Source organism: Acanthochromis polyacanthus, chromosome 3 (assembly GCF_021347895.1).
Source record: "Acanthochromis polyacanthus isolate Apoly-LR-REF ecotype Palm Island chromosome 3, KAUST_Apoly_ChrSc, whole genome shotgun sequence".
Taxonomy (NCBI): Eukaryota; Metazoa; Chordata; class Actinopteri; family Pomacentridae; genus Acanthochromis; species Acanthochromis polyacanthus.
Genome location: NC_067115.1, coordinates 18715126 through 18733187, shown reverse-complemented (window position 1 = coordinate 18733187; position 18062 = coordinate 18715126). Strand labels below are relative to the sequence as shown.

Here is an 18062-nt window from a genome sequence, read left to right as displayed (position 1 = left end):
GACACACAACGAGACCACAATGCAAGAATGTACAGCGCATACACACTCACATTCTTCTCCCTTTAAGTCTCAGACAAAGACTAGCCCATTCTCCTACACTTTATGTTAGGAAATCACAGTGACAGACAGGCTCTGAAAGGAGCAAGGAGCCAAGTGAAAGAGGAAGTGTCCGATTCCACGGAGAGGAAAGCCTGAGGTACGCTGTATGGAAATGTGCAGGTAGGCCTCAACACATCACATTTTTGTGCAAGTTGGCGAAGACAGCACAAGCACTGAACCATAGACTTCAAAAAGGCAGTGGACTGTTAAGACGAGTTGCCCGTTGACCTCCAGACACCAAACACTACTTTTTCCATGTGGCAGGGCGGAGACTTGGAGGTGCATTCAGAACAGCCAACTTATCTTTTGTTATCTCAGTGCTTGGGCAACTTTCTATGTAGGACTAGCACTAGTTAATCATAAATGTTGTTGGTGAAGAGTCAAACACTTTCACACTATACATCTCTCTTGATGTGAGTGGGGTGGCACAAATTCTGTTAAAATCTTAAGACAAGCCCAGCGTCTTAGAAACAATTTGAGAAGAATTACACATTTGAAGCAGAGTCTCCTAACTGGGCAAACCTGCACAGATGCCTGAGCATTTCTTGTTCCTAAATTTAAGCTGGCGGCAGGCAGGCATAACCCAGAGCAACACACCAAACACATCAGGGGATGACTCACATCAGCTGTGTGCAGATGAATCATAATCACTAACCATGGTCCACATTTCAACTGTCAAAACTCTGCATTGTTTAAATGGGGGGAAAAAAAGCCACTTGGAAATATAACAGCTTAAACGGAACAAAAGAAACTACACTACCAGCTCATGCATCACCCAAGTCTCCTCACTACCAGCTGCTTATAATGCGACTACCAAAATGTAATCAGTTTTATTCAAATTATACGGAGAGACCAACCAAACGGACAAGCATGAATGCAGTTAAACTGTTCAAGGTGAGCATGAAAATTCACCGATTGCAGGGAGACTGGTTTTAAGATTTGAAATTGAGGACTGAATATGAATAAATATGTATAAACATTTTACCCGACTCATTCAAACACAGAGAAACATTTCAAATGTTCATATATTCCTATAGTGAGTAAATATTTACTATTTAACAAAAATAATCACATTTTTTAATTCTTCCAACATTCTAATATGATCAAAGCTCACCAAAGCTGCAGAATTATATTGCAAGTCCACTGCGACATCCTAACTTGAAATTTTGTGCTAGTCAGTTTCTCACTAACCAACTATGGTGCCCTCTCTTTGTTACATTCATTCCTAATATTTTAGGAAGCCGACGTGCCTAATTTAGCTCAGCATCGCGTGCTGACAGGACATCCTGTGGAAGCTTAACTGTGTATATGAGTGCATCTGTGTGCATGTGAAAGCATGTGTGCGCTTGCACGTGCAAATAAGCTGACAAACACAGATGTATTTTCTGAGAGCTGACATTGAATTCTGAGACAGTGCTCTCTGATAACGTCCCTGAAATGCACTCTGCCCCGGTGGTAAAGCTGGGCCTGGAACAAGGCTGGATCTTTATCTTAATCACCAGCTTCCTGGCTTTTCCCCCCCTTCAACAGACACACACAAGCACCAGCATCAGCTTCCCCGAATGTTACAAAGAGAGGGACACACACAAAGTATGACAGTAGATGAAAAATATACGTGCGGATTTCCTCGCTTGCCTGAGTGTCACACGCTCTCACAGAACAGGAAGAATCCTGAGATGATTCTTCCAGTTGTTCTCTGCTTGCTGTATGCCAACTGGAGTCTAATGGAGGAAATGGATCACATAGACAGATTCCCTTCCTCACAGAATAGTGCAGCCAAGAGGCCATAATTGAAAGTGGCCGTGAGAGGTGGATTCTTCTCTTTGTACATCTCATGTCACTCAGCTTTTTTAAAAAAACTCTCAAGGTTCCATCCAGCAAAGGAAAATGAGAGAAAACACCCTGCTCTTGCTCAGTTTCAGCAAATCACGCTAACTTGAACAGCACAGGAGATGAGGAGGGTGGGGTGTAGGCTTGCACTATGCTGGCTCCCTGCAATGCTAGAAATAACAGCTCTCAAAATTCAAAGATTGCTCTCTTTTACGTGTTTGGCAACAAGCTCTGCGGGGACACGACGACACAACGCCTACCAGCAAACTCAAACTAGGCTCTTATTTTTTTTTATTAATTTAAGCATCAAAGAGCAGCTGTCCCAGATAAATGTAAGGAGGAGTTAAGAGAAAAAAACAGCTTTTGTGAGAAACTAGAAGGTGCCATTTAAATGTAGTGTGGGATGACTAAACTATGCACAAATACAGTTTAAATCCAAAACCCGCAATGTGTGTAAGCCCACCCCACACAAATTCTAATCCACTGCTGTGACAAGAGGGGATCCCAGTGAAGGTGGCAAACTGCAACAAGACATTTCAAATTCAGCTGCCTCTGTGACTCATATCTACAAAAAGTTTTCCTTTGGAGGAAGAGCATTTAAAAAAAATGAAAACAGTTCAATTTTATATTACTGTGAGGAGCAATGAACCAACAATATCCGGCTGAAGTGGCATCAGCATCATCAATATCACAGAGTTTAAAAAAAACAAAAAACACTTTAACCTTTCAGGAATTACCAATCAAATACCTACTTGTGACCAAATAAGTAAAACAAGCAAGTAAAAGTCACTGCATGGGTAAATTTAACAGGGAAAGTTTAAGGCTCATCATTTCATAAACAGGTACTGTCAAGCCATTTCTATGAACTTGGAAACTCATAATAACAGAATGTAAAATGACTGGCACTGTGTGACAGAAAGCCATTGTTTTTGCTGTAATTTTGTTAACTTGCATTTAGAGAACATGTATGGTGGCGAGCAGGAATGAAGGCTGGGAAACAAACGAGGCTGCAGATTTCATGTAGCAACATTCAAACAGTTCTTTTTATAAATCACCAAAAAGAAACAGACAAATCTTTTGGTTTTTAATCTGATTTCAAATGCAAATGTTAATGTCTTCAGTCACTGGAAGCTTCCTGATAACTGGAATTATAAACTGAGAACGAAACCCAACAGGATTTTGAATAAATAAACCCACAACTATTAATAATGAAAGTCATCCCAAATCTCTTTTGATCCAAGCTTGTTTAGCCAATTACCGTTCTCTCTGACTCAGAAAAAAACATGCAGGCCTAAGAAACCACAGAGCAGACGGAATAAAACTGGACTGGTATGCAATGTTAGGTCTAAATGCACACAGTCTCAGACACATAAATCAAATGTGGTCACAACTAAACATACGTGTAAAGCAAGCAATGAATGCACAAGTCTGAAGGAAGACTTTGCATCACTGATCACCACTGTCTGAGCAGAAATTCTGGTCATTCTATATGCAATCTGAACCCCAATTTCTCTTCACCCAAAACACACACATGCACTGTCTTCCCTGCAGTAAGTTCTTGTTGGAGTTCTCTGACAGAAGACAGAGAAAGTGTCTATGATCGGGAAAGACTCTCTCTGAGGTTTCACATTCCTGGGATTCCGGCTGAAGACCACTGCAGCCCATTTAAAACCATTCCCCATATGGAGGGGGAAAAAAGACCCAGGGAAAGCGAGCAGGAAGGACAACTGGCTACATCTTGCAAAATTACTCTACCTTTCTGCACACTGCACTGCATGAAATATAATGTAACCCAAAATTATACCAGGATAAAACATGGATCGATGTATGTGCTGTGGGAAGTTATACAACACTGCTGTGACTCTTAAAAACAAGATTAGTAGTGATTTATCACCAAATACTGGTAAAAACATCTCCACACAATGGGACACTCCTAAATTCTCTCTTTGCTCCTTCAGCTCTGCTGAACATCAACACATTTATCATCTGATATAGCTGTCACCAGAAGATGGGAATAAGAGGTGAAAATATGGTCCCGACATAAATCCCTCTGTGCAAGGTAAAGATAAAATTCCACAAAGGCAATGTCTGCCCTTGCAAAGCCTCAACACAGCTCTTCGAGGCAAAACAGAAAACAACTGCCCAATTAGAAATGCATTTACAATAAATAAAAGGGTGTATTCCAACACAACACATAGCACATTGGGAATTCGCTGCTATGTTGTCATATTATTTTACTTCATAAATACGTCAAAGCCATTAGGAATTTCACCATCATTTGTGGTAATGTGCTGGCTTGTTTTATAAACACTGTTGTTATAAGACTCCATAGTCACTGTAAGAAAGAAACACAACACTTAGCTCCTACAATCCCCTTTGAAAGATCAATATATCGATTATAGATAAATAAATTTATGGTTTTATTGCCCTTACGGGTAACTCAGAATAAAATAAACCACATAACACGCCGACGAAAGGCCACAGGAATAATAAAGTTATCGATATTAATCTTACGTGTTTGAACTTATCTAATCTTCGTGTTAAAACTGGTAACCAGGCAGAGGTAACGTTAGCCAGCGACGTTACCCCAACATAAACAACATTGTAGTCACAGCTAATGTCTGCTAACGAGCAAGGCTCATTGGCTGCCTTTAAATGTCGCTCAGTGCGTAGCCCAAGATAAATTCTGTCAATTCGAAAGCAACTAGGGGCGATTAAAATACACATAAGATAGAATACAGGTCGAAAATGAAAATATCACACAAGGCACACACGCCAGAGTCCACCAGCAGCACCTAACATGCTCGGCTAGCAGGCTAGCTTGCTAACGTTTCGGAGCGGCGCAGGAGGGGGTTTAAATTCGCTTACCTGTCAACCGCAGCTTCACTGGGCCATTTCTCCTAACTCCTTGGTTAGACATTCCCCCTCGTATTCCAGCTTGACGAAAACTCTCAAAAAAGTGTCTAATTCATGCGTCAACGTGTGAGTTCTTTTTATTTCAAATAGGTATCTCCCAAAACAATCCCTCTGCTAGCTCGGGGTTAGCTTGTAGTATCACCATAGCAAATCACGCTGACTGTGCACGCAACATAATGGAATCACATCACAGGAATAACACTCTGCACGTGAGCCCCTTTTCCGCAAAAAAATGAAAAAAAATATTGCAAATAACTACATTCCCAGACGCCGATCATGCCGCATGCCACGAATCAAGTGATCGGTTCGTCCTCCATCCGGACATGCGTCTGCTCTGCCCGGGCTGCTGCTGCACTCCAGTCGGTGTTGGTGGTGGTAAAGACTGAGCTGCTGCAGCCACACGGGGTCAGGGAGGGAAAACACCACCACATCCGGCACGATCGTTCAAAATATACTCAGAATCACCACCCAGCTACTGACAATATAAATCATTTCAAGTGATTACACCAGTAGACGATCCGGTGATTATATCGAAGGGAAATTAGCTACTCATCTTAACCTGGAGAGTTATGTGCAATTTATGCAGACATAAACGGGATAAACTGATTATGTGAGTCAGAATATATCGAGTATTGTAGTGATACTGAGTAGCAACGCGAGATTAATTCTGATATGAAAGAAAGAAAGTCTGTTATATGCAAAAATTTGCAATAAAACAATTTTGGGACTCAAATATCCATTATTAGAGAGAGCTGCTACAGCCACACAATTGTCTGACATATATGACTGACGAAAATTAAATCACAATTTCAATTTATTTGAAATCAGCTCATTATAGTAGATTAATGTTGGTCTATACTGTGGAAAATGTGTAGATTCTGATACCTGTTCAGCTATACACTGTTAAGTACTGTGAAGGTACCAAAACGCAGATTTCATTCATAAAATAGTTTACAATTACTATAGACACAACATGGTCCCTATAACATGCGAACTCCCTACACACATAGAGAATAATAACAGTGTCACCTAGTGGCCATAAGACACAGACTCAGGTCCCACTGCTTTATCTACTAAGAACTACCTTATGTTCTCACCCAACACATCAAGCATGTTGGCAGACTGCCTGCATATAGAAATGACTATCGACAAAAACAACAACAACCAAAAATACGTAAGCATGAATAAAATTTATTTACAAATATTTCTTAAAAACTTGGATATTTTGTCTAAAAATAGTACAAAAACAAAGAAATCCACAATGTAAGAACTTTCTTATTTATGTTACAATGAGCAAACTGGACATGTTAAAACTGAAAAGTGCTTTGGTTCTCGGGGATCTGGAAGGTATAGTTGTCTCCGTTGGCCTCTGGAACCACGGACTCATCTTCATTCTGAAAGATAAGAGCCAGGAAAAGAGCAGAGCATTAGAGGATTAGCCAAGTCATGGCATGTTTTGGGAATGGTCTCATGGATATGGATTAAGATGGATTCTGCAGAGAAGGAGAAAATGTGGGTCTGCTGTGAACTGGTTAATATTAAAGGGAGATCACGAATCGTCACTCAATAACTCACAAGGACAAAGAAAGAACTAGTTTCAATCAAAAAACAGTACTCTTTCTTTTAGAAAAGAATTCAGAGCCTTAATTCTGTGCTTTACAACAGCCTTTTCACATAATTAGCAGCTTGTACATCTTCCTGTCTGAGTCTTTACAAACTTTGCACACTGTGTTTTAGGCAGATTATCCAATTCATCCTTGCAGATGGTCAAATCTGTCAGACCGGCTGGGTGGACCTGTGAACCCAAGATTTTCAGTGGGGTTTAAGTCTGGGCTTTCAAGGACATTAAGAGACTTCTTCCAAAGCCACTATAGCGCTGTACTGGCTGTGTGCTTTGGAGAATTGTAGGGCTGAAATGTGAACCATCAACCTGGTCTCAAGTCTCTGCAGTCTGGGGGAGGTTTGTTTGAGGACCTCTCTATATTTGGCCACATTCATCCCTCTCTCTGTTCTGATCAGCTTTCCTGTTCCTGACACTGAGAAGCCTCCACACTGCAGATCTCAGAGTTAAAGTCGTACTGCACAAGCTGTCTCCACTGTAAACACTAACAAAGGACCTCACAATGAAACACTGCCTTCACCTACTTTGCGTAAATGAAATACATAATATATAGTATATATATTCATATATAAGGGTGTGCACTAGTATATTAAAAAATCTCATTGTCACAGACTGTATTTATCTAGGGCATTGTTTAGCTTTAAGTCTTTTTCTATTTCTATTGTCTGTAAGAATCTTCTTTAGAATGTGTGCTTTTTCTTTGTGACGTTTGTTCTCAACAGCTCGCAGTCGTAAAAAATAAAAAAATCCTAGTGTGTCAATATTCACAAGACCAAATTAAAAAAAAAATCTTCTATCATAGCAAGATGTTGCCACCACTGTGTTCCACTGTACAAATGATAGTGGAAAGATGATGAGCAGTGCCTGGTGTTTACACAGCGCTTGGAGTGTTGCCCAAAGAGATCAGTTTTTGTCTCATCAGACCAGAGAATGTTTTTCTTCGTGCTCACGCAGTTCTTTAAATGCCATTTGGCCAACTCCAAGCAGGCTGTCATCGTCTAGCCACTCCAGCATGAAGACCTGATTGATTGTCATCCATTCTGCAGGTTCTCCCATCTCTGCAGAGGACTCCTGAAGCTCTGTTACAGTCATTGTTGGGTCTCTGGTCACCTCCATGAACAAGGACTTGCATGCTTTGGTGCTCAGCTTGGCCAGACTGATTGAGACCACTGATCTCCTATACACAGTCAAAGCTTTAGAACTGGTTTCATATCCTTGTCAAATGTATCAAAGCCTTTCTCAATATAAAGAGAGAGTTCCTCGAATTTCAGAACATGCTTTAGTCCTGACATGCAGTGTGAATAATTAAAGCACACAGGACGCACCCGAACACAACCTGAAGCGCTGTGGCAAAGGGAATGAATACTTTTGCAAATGACAGATTTCAGCTTTGATGTTAATGGATTGGCAAAAATTTCTAAAAACATGTTTTCACCTAATTATTAAAGGTTAGAAAGTGTAGACTGATGATGAAGAAAAGATTAACATGTATTAAATCATAGAATGAGCAACAGTCCTTAACACAGTTCTTACAAAATTTTGCAGACATATTTTTTTTTAAAAAAAGACAAAAAACACCAAAGCAAATGCATAACAGATGAATCCACGTCGGTCATTCAAGAATTTAAAATTGCAATTGCTTGCATGTACAACCTTTTATAACTGTTTTCGTCATCTCAACCATTCTTTAAAGTTCTCCTGCTAATCCACTTTGGCTTACTGGACTAATCTACTCACATTCAGCTACATGGTTATTAGGATGGAATGGCTGCTATGAACAACACTCACCTCTTCAGAGAAGAATCGGTCTATGATTTTGAGCGAGGCCTTGTAGACAGCTTCACTATCATGGGACTGCAGCCCCTCAATCTTGTCCAGACCACCCAACTCCTCGATCATTAGGCACAGTTTCTCAACCTCACCAGCTTTGTGTGCCATCTGTGTAGAAAATGAAAGAAGTCTGTAAGACCAACAGTTCTCTCACACAAGAGACAAAACTGGAACAGTAATCAGACTGTCAAAAACGTGCATCAGTCTCTCTGTAATGTGACTGAGATCAGATTCTGTACATCTAAATGCAACGCCAGACACTCAGTGTTCATTGTTTCCCATCAACTGAAAACAAAAAACAAATTTCTCTGGAATCAATTGAAATTACCTTAATTCTTGCAGCTTTACTAATAACCTACCATGCACTAAGCCCTCAGACCTTAGTTCATGACTCAATCTCCACAAACTGGTTGAATGTCTTTTCCTTTACCTGCCAGAACTGTGGTTTTCTACAGTTGTCCTTGGTGTCCTTGAAACAAACCCTGCCAATGTGTCTCCATGTTTTCTTCTAATTTACTTCAAATCAGGTACAAAGGTTCCAAGTACTACTGCGCACCAAATCGTTAAATGTCATCTACTGAATCCAGATAGAGATAATGTGTATTTCTGAGTGGGAAAAGTGTATTTTGTGATCGGCTTCTTTCAGGTTTAATTAACAACTCCTCATCTCTTGTCATGCATGTGATCTACAATTCGGCCTACTACAGTCTATAAACTTTGCTGATGTGAATACATTTTTTTTAAAAACCTATTACTACTGCCAACAAATTTCTAAAACATCTTACTTTGCTGTGAAAACCAAGCTATAAAGACTTCAAACTTGCCATATATTTTTTCTTGTCTTTTTACAAGTTAATTCAGCAAAAGCAATGTCAGTGTAGCTCAGTCTTCCTGACTATTAATACTACAATCAAAAAGGAAGCAACAGGGGAAAAGAATACTTCTGTGATTTAGTGGTTTTATACCTGTAAGATATTATAGATTGCATCCAGGATAATCAGGATCACTTTGCTGTCCTTAGCTGTCAATAGTCTGAGCAGGGGCCCCAGCACATTGCAGTGGACCAGGTAGGCCACCTGGTCCATGGTTCCTCCACTGGTGTAATTGGTGACCGCCCAAACTGCCTCTTTCTTGGTCTTGTAGTCTCCCTAAACAGAAAAGCACATAATATATAATAATACAGAGCCATACACTTCTGATGTGCTGCTTGAGTGTTCATGTATAAATAAACTATAAAATCAGAGAAATGTCATATAGTCTCAGAATTTGACCAGTTAAAAAAAAAAAAATAAGGAAGTGATGCATAATGTGCAGCAGGATATAGAGAAGTTGGGGGGGGGTAACTATGCCAGTCAGCATATAAATTATTTAAGAAAGGTCAACTTTCACAAGCAATCCATAAATCCCTTACACACGTGGACAAAATTGTTGGTACCCCTCAGTTAAAGAAGGAAAAACCCACAATTCTCACTGAAATCACTTGAAACTCACAAAAGTAACAATAAATAAAAATTTATTGAAAATTAAATGATCAAAAACAGCCATTACTTTTGAATTGTTGATTAACATAATTATTTAAAAAAACAAACTAATGAAACAGGCCTGGACAAAAATGATGGTACCTCTATAAAAGATTGAAAACTATTTGACCAGAGTGACATGATTAACTCAGGTGTGTCATTTAATTGACATCACAGGTGTTTCCAAACTCATAATCAGTCAGTCTGCCTATTTAAAGGGAGACAAGTAGTCACCCTGCTGTTTGGTGAAAAGGTGTGTACCACACTGAACATGGACAACAGAAAGCGAAGGAGAGAATTGTCCCAGGACATCCGAAAAAAAAATGATAGACAAACATCTTAAAGGTAAAGGCTATAAGACCATCTCTAAACAGCTTGAAGTTCCTGTGACAACAGTGGCTCATATTATTCAGAAGTTCAAGACCCACGGGACAGTAGCCAACCTCCCTGGACGTGGCCGCAAGAGGAAAATTGATGACAAATTGAAGAGACGGATGGTTGGAATTGTATCCAAAGAGCCCAGAGCAACCTCCAAAGAAATTAAAGGTGAACTCCAAGGCCAAGGTACATCAGTGTCAGATCGCACCATTCGTCGCTGTTTGAGCCAAAGTGGACTTCATGGGAGACGACCAAGGAGGACACCACTGTTGAAAAAAACTCATAAAAAAGCGAGACTGGAATTTGCAAAAATGCATGTTGACAAGCCACAAAGCTTCTGGGAGAATGTCCTTTGGACAGATGAGACCAAACTGGAGCTTTTTGGTAAGGCACATCAACTCTATGTTCATAGACTCAAAAACCAAGCATACGAAGAAAAGAACACTGTCCCTACGGTGAAACATGGAGGAGGCTCAGTAATGTTTTGGGGCTGCTTTGCTGCATCTGGCACAGGGTGTCTTGAAAGTGTGCAAGGTACGATGAAATCTGAAGACTATCAAGGCATTCTGGAGAGAAATGTGCTGCCTAGTGTCAGAAAGCTTGGTCTCAGTCGCAGGTCATGGGTCTTCCAACAAGACAACGATCCAAAACACCCAGCCAAAAACACCCAAGAATGGCTGAGAGAAAAGCGTTGGACTATTCTAAAGTGGCCTTCTATGAGCCCAGATCTGAATCCCATTGAACATATGTGGAAGGAGCTGAAACATGCCGTTTGGAGAAGACACCCATCAAACCTGAGACAACTGGAGCTGTTTGCTCATGAGGAGTGGGCCAAAATACCTGTTGACAGCTGCAGAACGCTCATTGACAAATACAGAAATCGTTTAATTGCAGTGATTGCCTCAAAAGGTTGTGCAACAAAATATTAAATTATGGGTACCATCATTTTTGTCCAGCCCTATTTCATTAGTTTGTTTTTTTTAAATAATTATGTTAATCAACAATTCAAAAGTGATGGCTGATTTTGATTATTTAATTTTCAATAAATTTTTATTTATAGTTACTTTTGTGAGTTTCACGTGATTTCAGTGAGAATTGTGGGTTTTTCCTTCTTTAACTGAGGGGTACCAACAATTTTGTCCACGTGTGTAAATGTCAGCAGTGGTAAAGCATGCATTTAGGAAATTGGGAGTGTTCTCACGGCTGCACAGTGAACGTAGTGGTTAGCACTTTCGCCTTGCAGCAAGAAGATCCCCGGTTCAAATCCCAGGGTGGCCCTGGGATCTTTCTGCATGGAGTTTTGCATGTTCTCCCTGTGCATGCGTGGGTTTTCTCTGGGTACTCCGGCTTCCTCCCACAGTCCAAAAATATGCTGAGGTTAATTGATGACCCTAAATTTCCCGTGGGTGTGAGTGTGATTATTTGTCTGTATATGTAGCCCTGTGACAGACTGGCGACCTGTCCAGGGTGTCCCCTGCCTTCACCTGAGTCAGCTGGGATAGGCCCCAGCCCCCCAGCCCACCCACCCCCGCGACCCTAGTGAGGATAAAGCGGTGTATAGAGGATGGATGGATGGATGGATGGATGGAATACTTTGGTCTCAGAAAATGTGAAGGAGCTCATGTGCTGCCCTGATCTCAGGTGTTCAAAACCAGTAATTATGATAAGTATCACACAGACGACCATTTCTGTCGCACTGATAAGTAAAATATAAACCGACCAATTATGATTCAGTAAATCTCATCAGTACTCTTGCAACAAGCCTGATATTTTTTCTGCCTACTCCTGCGTTCTGACCTGTTGGAGGATCTCCACCAGGATGGGCATCAGGCCTGCATTGATAACTTCCTGGATCTGGGTGTCCTTGCCGGCAGTGATGTTGGACACTGTCCAGGCCGCTTCTTTCTGGATGTTGGGCTTGTGGTGGCGCAGCAAGTCGGGGAACATTGCCAGGGCACCTGCATTCAGCACACACTGGGTCTGCTCATCTGTCCCCGTCACAATGTTGCCAAGTGACCGCAGGGCTGGAGTCTAGGAGGTGAAGGAGAGCATGTTGATTATCTGAAGCCCTCACAAGACAGAAATAAGAAAAACGAGAGATGGTGCCACTAAGAATACAGGTAGTAACAGAATTAGCTTGAATTTCACTTATAATGGTTCACATCTCAGCGAACATCCACCAATCATATTACTCTGTTGTGCAGGAGAAAAAAAGTCTTAACCTTTAATTTGCTTTAGGAATAAAATAATTATACAAGAACTCTGGAACTAGAGAGGAAGTGGTTATTGTTAACTTCATAAGTATTCAGTACACAAATTGGAAATAAATGAAAAAAAATAGTGTGTGATCAATAACGAAGGTTACGCATGTAACCATGGTTTTATGAACCCTGGATGACTGCCAGAGGCAGTTCGCCCTCCAGAGGAGAACTGCCTCTGGCAGTCAGGAGGGGTGAAATAAAACTATCAGTGACAGTGCACTGACTCCCCTTTCAAATGCCAGAGGTAGTAACATGTGAGTTTTTTAAGCTCAACACCACATACCACAATGGAGAGGTCCCCGCAGCCCAGAAGCTGCACCAAACGGGGCACCAGGCCAGCATGCACCACCACCTCGATCCTCTCATTGGAGCCGTCGGTCAAATAGGAAACAGCCCAGCAGGTGTCAGCCAGGACCTGCCTGTCATCGTGGTGCAGGAGGCGCACCAGGGACGGGAGCAGCTGCTGCACCGCCTGCAGAGGAGGAGCTGGGTTCTTGTTCCGGCACAGGTTGGAAAGCGTCCAGGTGAGGTTGCGCAGGTAGCCAGACTGGTATAGTGGGTTAAGAGTCACGTGTTATTTAAGAGCAAAGTGTGTATGCGTTATATATTAGATTTAGGTTTATTCAAAGAAAGCTTTCTGCAAACAAACTCAGTTTGCAAAAAGCACAAAAATCAGCATTTGAATGACAGTAATGTGAACATTATGCTCAGCAAATTTTAGAATGGCAGCGCAAGCACAATATGTGCTTTGAGAATTATCCCTGTGGCATTGATGTCAAAATATCAATATACCTGCTGTGCTCAAAAGGCTTACAACCTCGCACTAGAAATAAATAGCTTCACAGCCAACCCACTTCTTTGTTGACACTGTCAATAAAACATGAAATTTACAGAGGTCTGGCCTTTGATCTTTAATTCTATAAACAAACGGTCACAAAAATAAAAGAAATCACCCCTAATGACAAAAATAAAATACTAAAGATTTTGTGGACAGCAAAGATGTAAACAGCTCATTACATCTCACTACAGTGACATAATTTGGAATTACAGGTCAAAAGAAAACACTAATAGTATTATCACTACACTAATACAACCACACATTTTAAAAAGTTTGTTAATTTTTCAATTCCTGTTTTACGTTGCAAAGTCTAGAAGACATGACCGTATCCCTGCTGCTACTTATGGAGAAGCTGATCATAACTACAAGTGAAAGTGCAACTAAAACACTTGAAAGAGGAACTTGGATTTAAATATGTAGATGCATGCGCATCTACATATTTGGCAACCACCCAAAGAGAGACTAGTCTGTTCTGTAGAAAATTAATAACACCAAAAAATGTCTTTGCATTTTGATCTCAGGTGTGTCTCAGCCAGTCTTTCTCAACTGGTTCAAGACAGTGCATCTATCTGGATGAAAGATACAACAGAGCAATAGAAGCATGAAAAGCAAGTGTGTCTCTTAAAGAAAGGAGCACATTTGCTGTAAACTTACAGGAAATACGGACAGGTCAGGAGCTGCCAGCAAGGCTAGAAGTGGCAGGAGACCACCATGTTTAATCACAAGGTCTCTGTTATTGGATCCATCACCTAAAGTTAGAAGGAAAAAAAAATTAAAGTCATCTAGTGTTGAACAGTGCAATTATAGAACATAAAAAGCCCACAGCAACTGAATCAAAACAACTTTAGTCTACAGCTGGTGGTAAAAATTAAACATGCTAGCTTGAGTTGTGAATTTCCCTGTCATTCTGTCGCCATAATATGCAAAAGTCGTTGCCGAGACAATAACTGAACAAGTTCTCCCGCAATGACAGTCAGTGGCTTCTGTTTTAGCTAGCGCAAATCATCTTTAGACAATGCATTCGCTGCATCAACAACACACTCGACAGTTTTATGAGAGATGCATTTTACATGACTAAAACGCCCGTAGTATCACAGGTCAAAAACAACTCCAGACAACACATGGGTGGCATAATTGTGCACAATGATCTACATCAGATAGCAAAGCAAACCAACACTGTAACAGTGCAGGATGCAGTAATGAAGCAACACAAGTTTTTAAGGGTTGTAAACCCACAGGTACCTGCGATGTTCCCCAGGGCCCAGATGGCCTGCTCGCTGATGTGCTGGTGGGGAGATGCCACCAGGCTGATGAAGGCTGGAATGGCCCCCCCTTCCACTACAGCGGTGGTTTGGTCCGTGGTACCTGAGGCGATGTTAGTCAGTGCCCAGGCAGCCTCGAACTGGATTGGAGGGCATTCAGACAATGCCAGAAAACTAACAAACTTTGGGATGAGGCCGGTTGCAATGATAGTGTCAATGGGTGGGTGTTTTTCTCTGGAAAGGAGCTTTCTGCTCATCAGAAAAAAAAAAAAAAAAAAATCACAAAGGTAATTGTTGCTGGTGGATAAACTGATTGCTGCACATATATTCCATTCAGCAGAATAAGCTTGAACCCTGAGAGAATCAATCCATGTTTGTCTGGATTGTGCGTAAGCATACGATCTGACATTAATAACACGGTATAGAAAAGATTTCTTACATTAAGACTTTAAAATGCTTCAGTTAAAGCACCATTTAAACTGTTTTACCTGGCTGCCTGTGTTGCCTGAAGCTGAAGGTCTAGACTCTGGCTGTTCACACCTCCTACTATCTCCTCCACAGACCAGAGCTGAGAAGGCTACGGACACAGAAACAGAAGAGGATTAGTGGCCAGTAAACCCAGGTCAAAGAGCAGCTAAAGATATCCCTAAACATTCAGTGGAACATGTTTATGTCAGAGATGCAGGATGCAGACCAAATGGCTACATTTAACGACAAAAAACATGACACCCTGTTGTCACTGTTGTCCATAAAGACTATTGAAGTCTTCACAACACTGACAGTGACTTTTCTTGAATCAACTGCAAAAAATTTGGAACTCAAGTGTGACATCTTTCATGCTACTGTAAGACAAATATGTCTGCTCCAAGATTATCATTGACCTTTGGCCATTTTGTCTGGGCATCAGCCTTCAGGGTACAGTTTGAGCAGACTTTCTCTTTGGTTGTTAGCTCTCTCATTGCCAGAAACACTGGGAAAGCAGCTGTATTTACATCAGCTGCGTCCTGTTTACTCTCTAATCAAGCCTGGACTACCTGTGCGTTGGGATCCTTCTCCTGCAGAGGGGACGTGGGTTCGTCCTCCAGACTTTGGACATTTCTCCTCTTCAGGATCTGATCATCTTTCTTCGCCTTTCGGAGCTCCACATTGACTTCTGCTCTCCTGCGTCTCAGCTCCTGAAGATGTACACACACCAAGAGATACAAGGCAGCAATTAGTACGACTAGCTTGCTCGGTTAGTCCTCTAACGGTTGCAGTAAGTGGCAGAGCTTACATTGGCATCTTTCCCTTTGTTTTTGAACTGGCTGAGTCGAGCCCCGCTGTCGTTGCCAGCTGACATTCCTGACCGTTGAAAGGACGAGATTCCACGAAATAACGTTAAGGACAATTCCTGTTGAAACAAGATAAACAGGTGACAAATTTTTAAACAGTTAAACTCTCAAAACGCCGATATTCGTTTACTTTACGTGATGGCGTTAGCAGGCGGTAAGCTAGCTAACCGAACGGCAGCCTCAAAGCCGACCGGGTTATCTAACACCATGTGGCCCATCACACACGAAGCTAGTCCAGTCAGTAAATACCACAAATCCGCACAAAAGCATGGTAATAAACGATTTTGCGTTCAAAGTACGAACAAATATTTGTAATTTAACAGTCAAAATTGCAAAAAAAACCTGTTTAAAACCCTCATTTAGCCGCTGAGAAGAAGCAACGTGCTTACCCTTCAGCTCGCTGTGTTTTTTTTCACCAACAGAGACGTCATGTACAAACCGCCCTGATTTTTTTCTGACTTTTGATTGGTCCGTCGGACAACAAACCCCGCCCCGTTTTACAAGGTTAAAAAACGGATCAAACAACAAGGCCGTTGTCAAAGGCAACCGCTGTCAGTATCGCGAGATGGCGTTTTCCTGCTTTGTCTAAAACACCCATTGTGCCGTGGGTAAATGTTCTTTTGCTTAACTAAACCTTTGTTAATTTTTCGTGCATGGGCACACATATAAACACAAATTTTCACACGATCTTTTAATTAAATAAAGGATGTTCTTCCCGAGAAGTACCGTAATGACCCAGTGGCCTAATGGATAAGGCATCAGCCTCCGGAGCTGGGGATTGTGGGTTCGAGTCCCATCTGGGTCGCATTTAGCTTCCTTTTCAGGGCTTAAATGTGGATTTCGTCTCATGCTGGGCATCTCTCAAATCACGAAACCGAATACGATTAAACAGATCTTCAGTCACAGTTAGGTGGAATTACATTGGGCTCGAAGATAATCGTTATATCAGCTGCTTTCAACAGAGCATCATGGGCGTGTCATGCATGACTGTGAGAAAATCACAATGCAGTCAATTACAAGATTGCGACCACTGTAGGAGATGATGCTAGTTGTATGGTATAAAACGTAATTTTTTCAATTTTTTTTTTTTTTGTAAAATCTGCAATAGCATAGAATAAATGCACTGCATGATAGAACAGCAAACATATTATAATATATTTCACCGGAAAATGAAATATTACTGAGAAAGCAATATTGCAAATAATATCAATAGTATTTTTCAGTGTTCAGTGCCCAATGTTTCAGCTAGTCTCAACATCTTTAGTATTTTTCCTGTTTTCTCTTAGAGATACCTGCAAAGACACCCCCCTTAAGAAGAACATGTATTTTCAAATTAAAAAATATGTATTTATATATTGAATATCAATATGATATCTACACATAAAGTATGATTAAGTGGACAAATTCAGAGGATAAAAAAAATTACAACAGACTGCAACTTTGTTATTACAAAACTTAATATAAAAAGGGCATCTTTTCCTCACAACCTTGGAAAGATGACATTTGTTTAATGGCTTGTTACTTATTATCTAATAATGTATTACACTAGGTGATGTTAATGCACATTAAAGGATGGTGTACATAATTTATCAGAAATCTTGGATAAGAGATTTAAGAATTATTTATGTCCATGGGCAGCTTCTCACCCTATAACTGGGGGATGTATTCCCTTAATGCCTGCGTTCCCTCCTATTCTTACACATTTACATATTACAAAAAATGATATTTGTTTTGTTCAAGCTAATTGATATCCCTGTATATGCCTACATACATTTCTATATGTGTGTTGTGATATGAATAAACACACAGGGGCTTATTTTGTTCTGTCAAACTATGACATCAATGGACCTCAAATGCACTTCCTTTGATTTGTTCCCACCAATAAAATGACTCCAGCACTTAACATTGGTCAGACATTATCCATGAAAAGATCTCTCTCCATTTTGCACTTTATTTATCTGATATTTCATTGATCTGCATGATTCAATAAACCTGTAACATAATTTTTTTAAAAGGCTTAAAAACAAAAGATACAAAGTAAGACTAAGGTTGTAATGAAAACGTGCTGCAAAATGTTCAAAATAATAAAATTAATAATAATAACAACAACAACAACAATAAGTACAACTACAAAATTATGGGCAACTAAAACTGTACAAAATTTTCCTTTTACAAT

General features: G+C 40.6%; 2 protein-coding genes and 1 non-coding gene across 4 annotated transcripts in view; 1 reads left to right on the top strand and 2 right to left on the bottom strand.

Annotated features, from left to right (window-relative positions):
- Positions 1-5267, bottom strand: part of LOC110958763 (E3 ubiquitin-protein ligase SMURF2) — a 59965-nt gene extending 54698 nt beyond the window's left edge. For both annotated transcript variants that reach the window (XM_022205446.2, XM_022205447.2), the window contains exon 1: positions 4798-5267. In XM_022205446.2, coding sequence (XP_022061138.1) covers positions 4798-4849 — 52 coding nt within the window. In that variant the 5' untranslated portion in view covers positions 4850-5267. The remainder of the gene's footprint in view (positions 1-4797) is intronic.
- Positions 5268-6016: 749 nt separating this feature from the next.
- Positions 6017-16348, bottom strand: LOC110958762 (importin subunit alpha-1). Its single transcript, XM_022205445.2, has 11 exons — positions 16276-16348; positions 15829-15945; positions 15590-15730; positions 15044-15132; positions 14536-14804; positions 13948-14042; positions 12739-13002; positions 11992-12225; positions 9262-9444; positions 8255-8404; positions 6017-6239 (listed from the first exon to the last, which is right to left on the bottom strand). The coding sequence occupies exons 2-11, from the start codon at positions 15892-15894 to the stop codon at positions 6153-6155; spliced, it is 1578 nt and encodes a 525-aa protein (XP_022061137.1). The 5' UTR covers positions 15895-15945; positions 16276-16348; the 3' UTR covers positions 6017-6152.
- Positions 16349-16618: 270 nt separating this feature from the next.
- On the top strand, positions 16619-16691 carry trnar-ccg (transfer RNA arginine (anticodon CCG)). The gene has a single exon. It is a non-coding gene; the product is annotated as a tRNA-Arg (tRNA).
- The last annotated feature ends 1371 nt before the right edge of the window (positions 16692-18062 follow it).

What these genes read in the sequence shown, in the direction of transcription:
- LOC110958762 (XM_022205445.2), bottom strand. Translation starts at nt 15,894, where the DNA reads ATGTCAGCTGGCAACGACAGCGGGGCTCGACTCAGCCAGTTCAAAAAC. An exon ending in CTGACCTGTCCGTATTTCCT is followed by an intron (nt 13,003 to 13,947) that starts GTAAGTTTACAG and finishes CCACTATACCAG; the next exon opens with TCTGGCTACCTGCGCAACCT. An exon ending in GCGGGGACCTCTCCATTGTG is followed by an intron (nt 12,226 to 12,738) that starts GTATGTGGTGTT and finishes TTCACCTCCTAG; the next exon opens with ACTCCAGCCCTGCGGTCACT.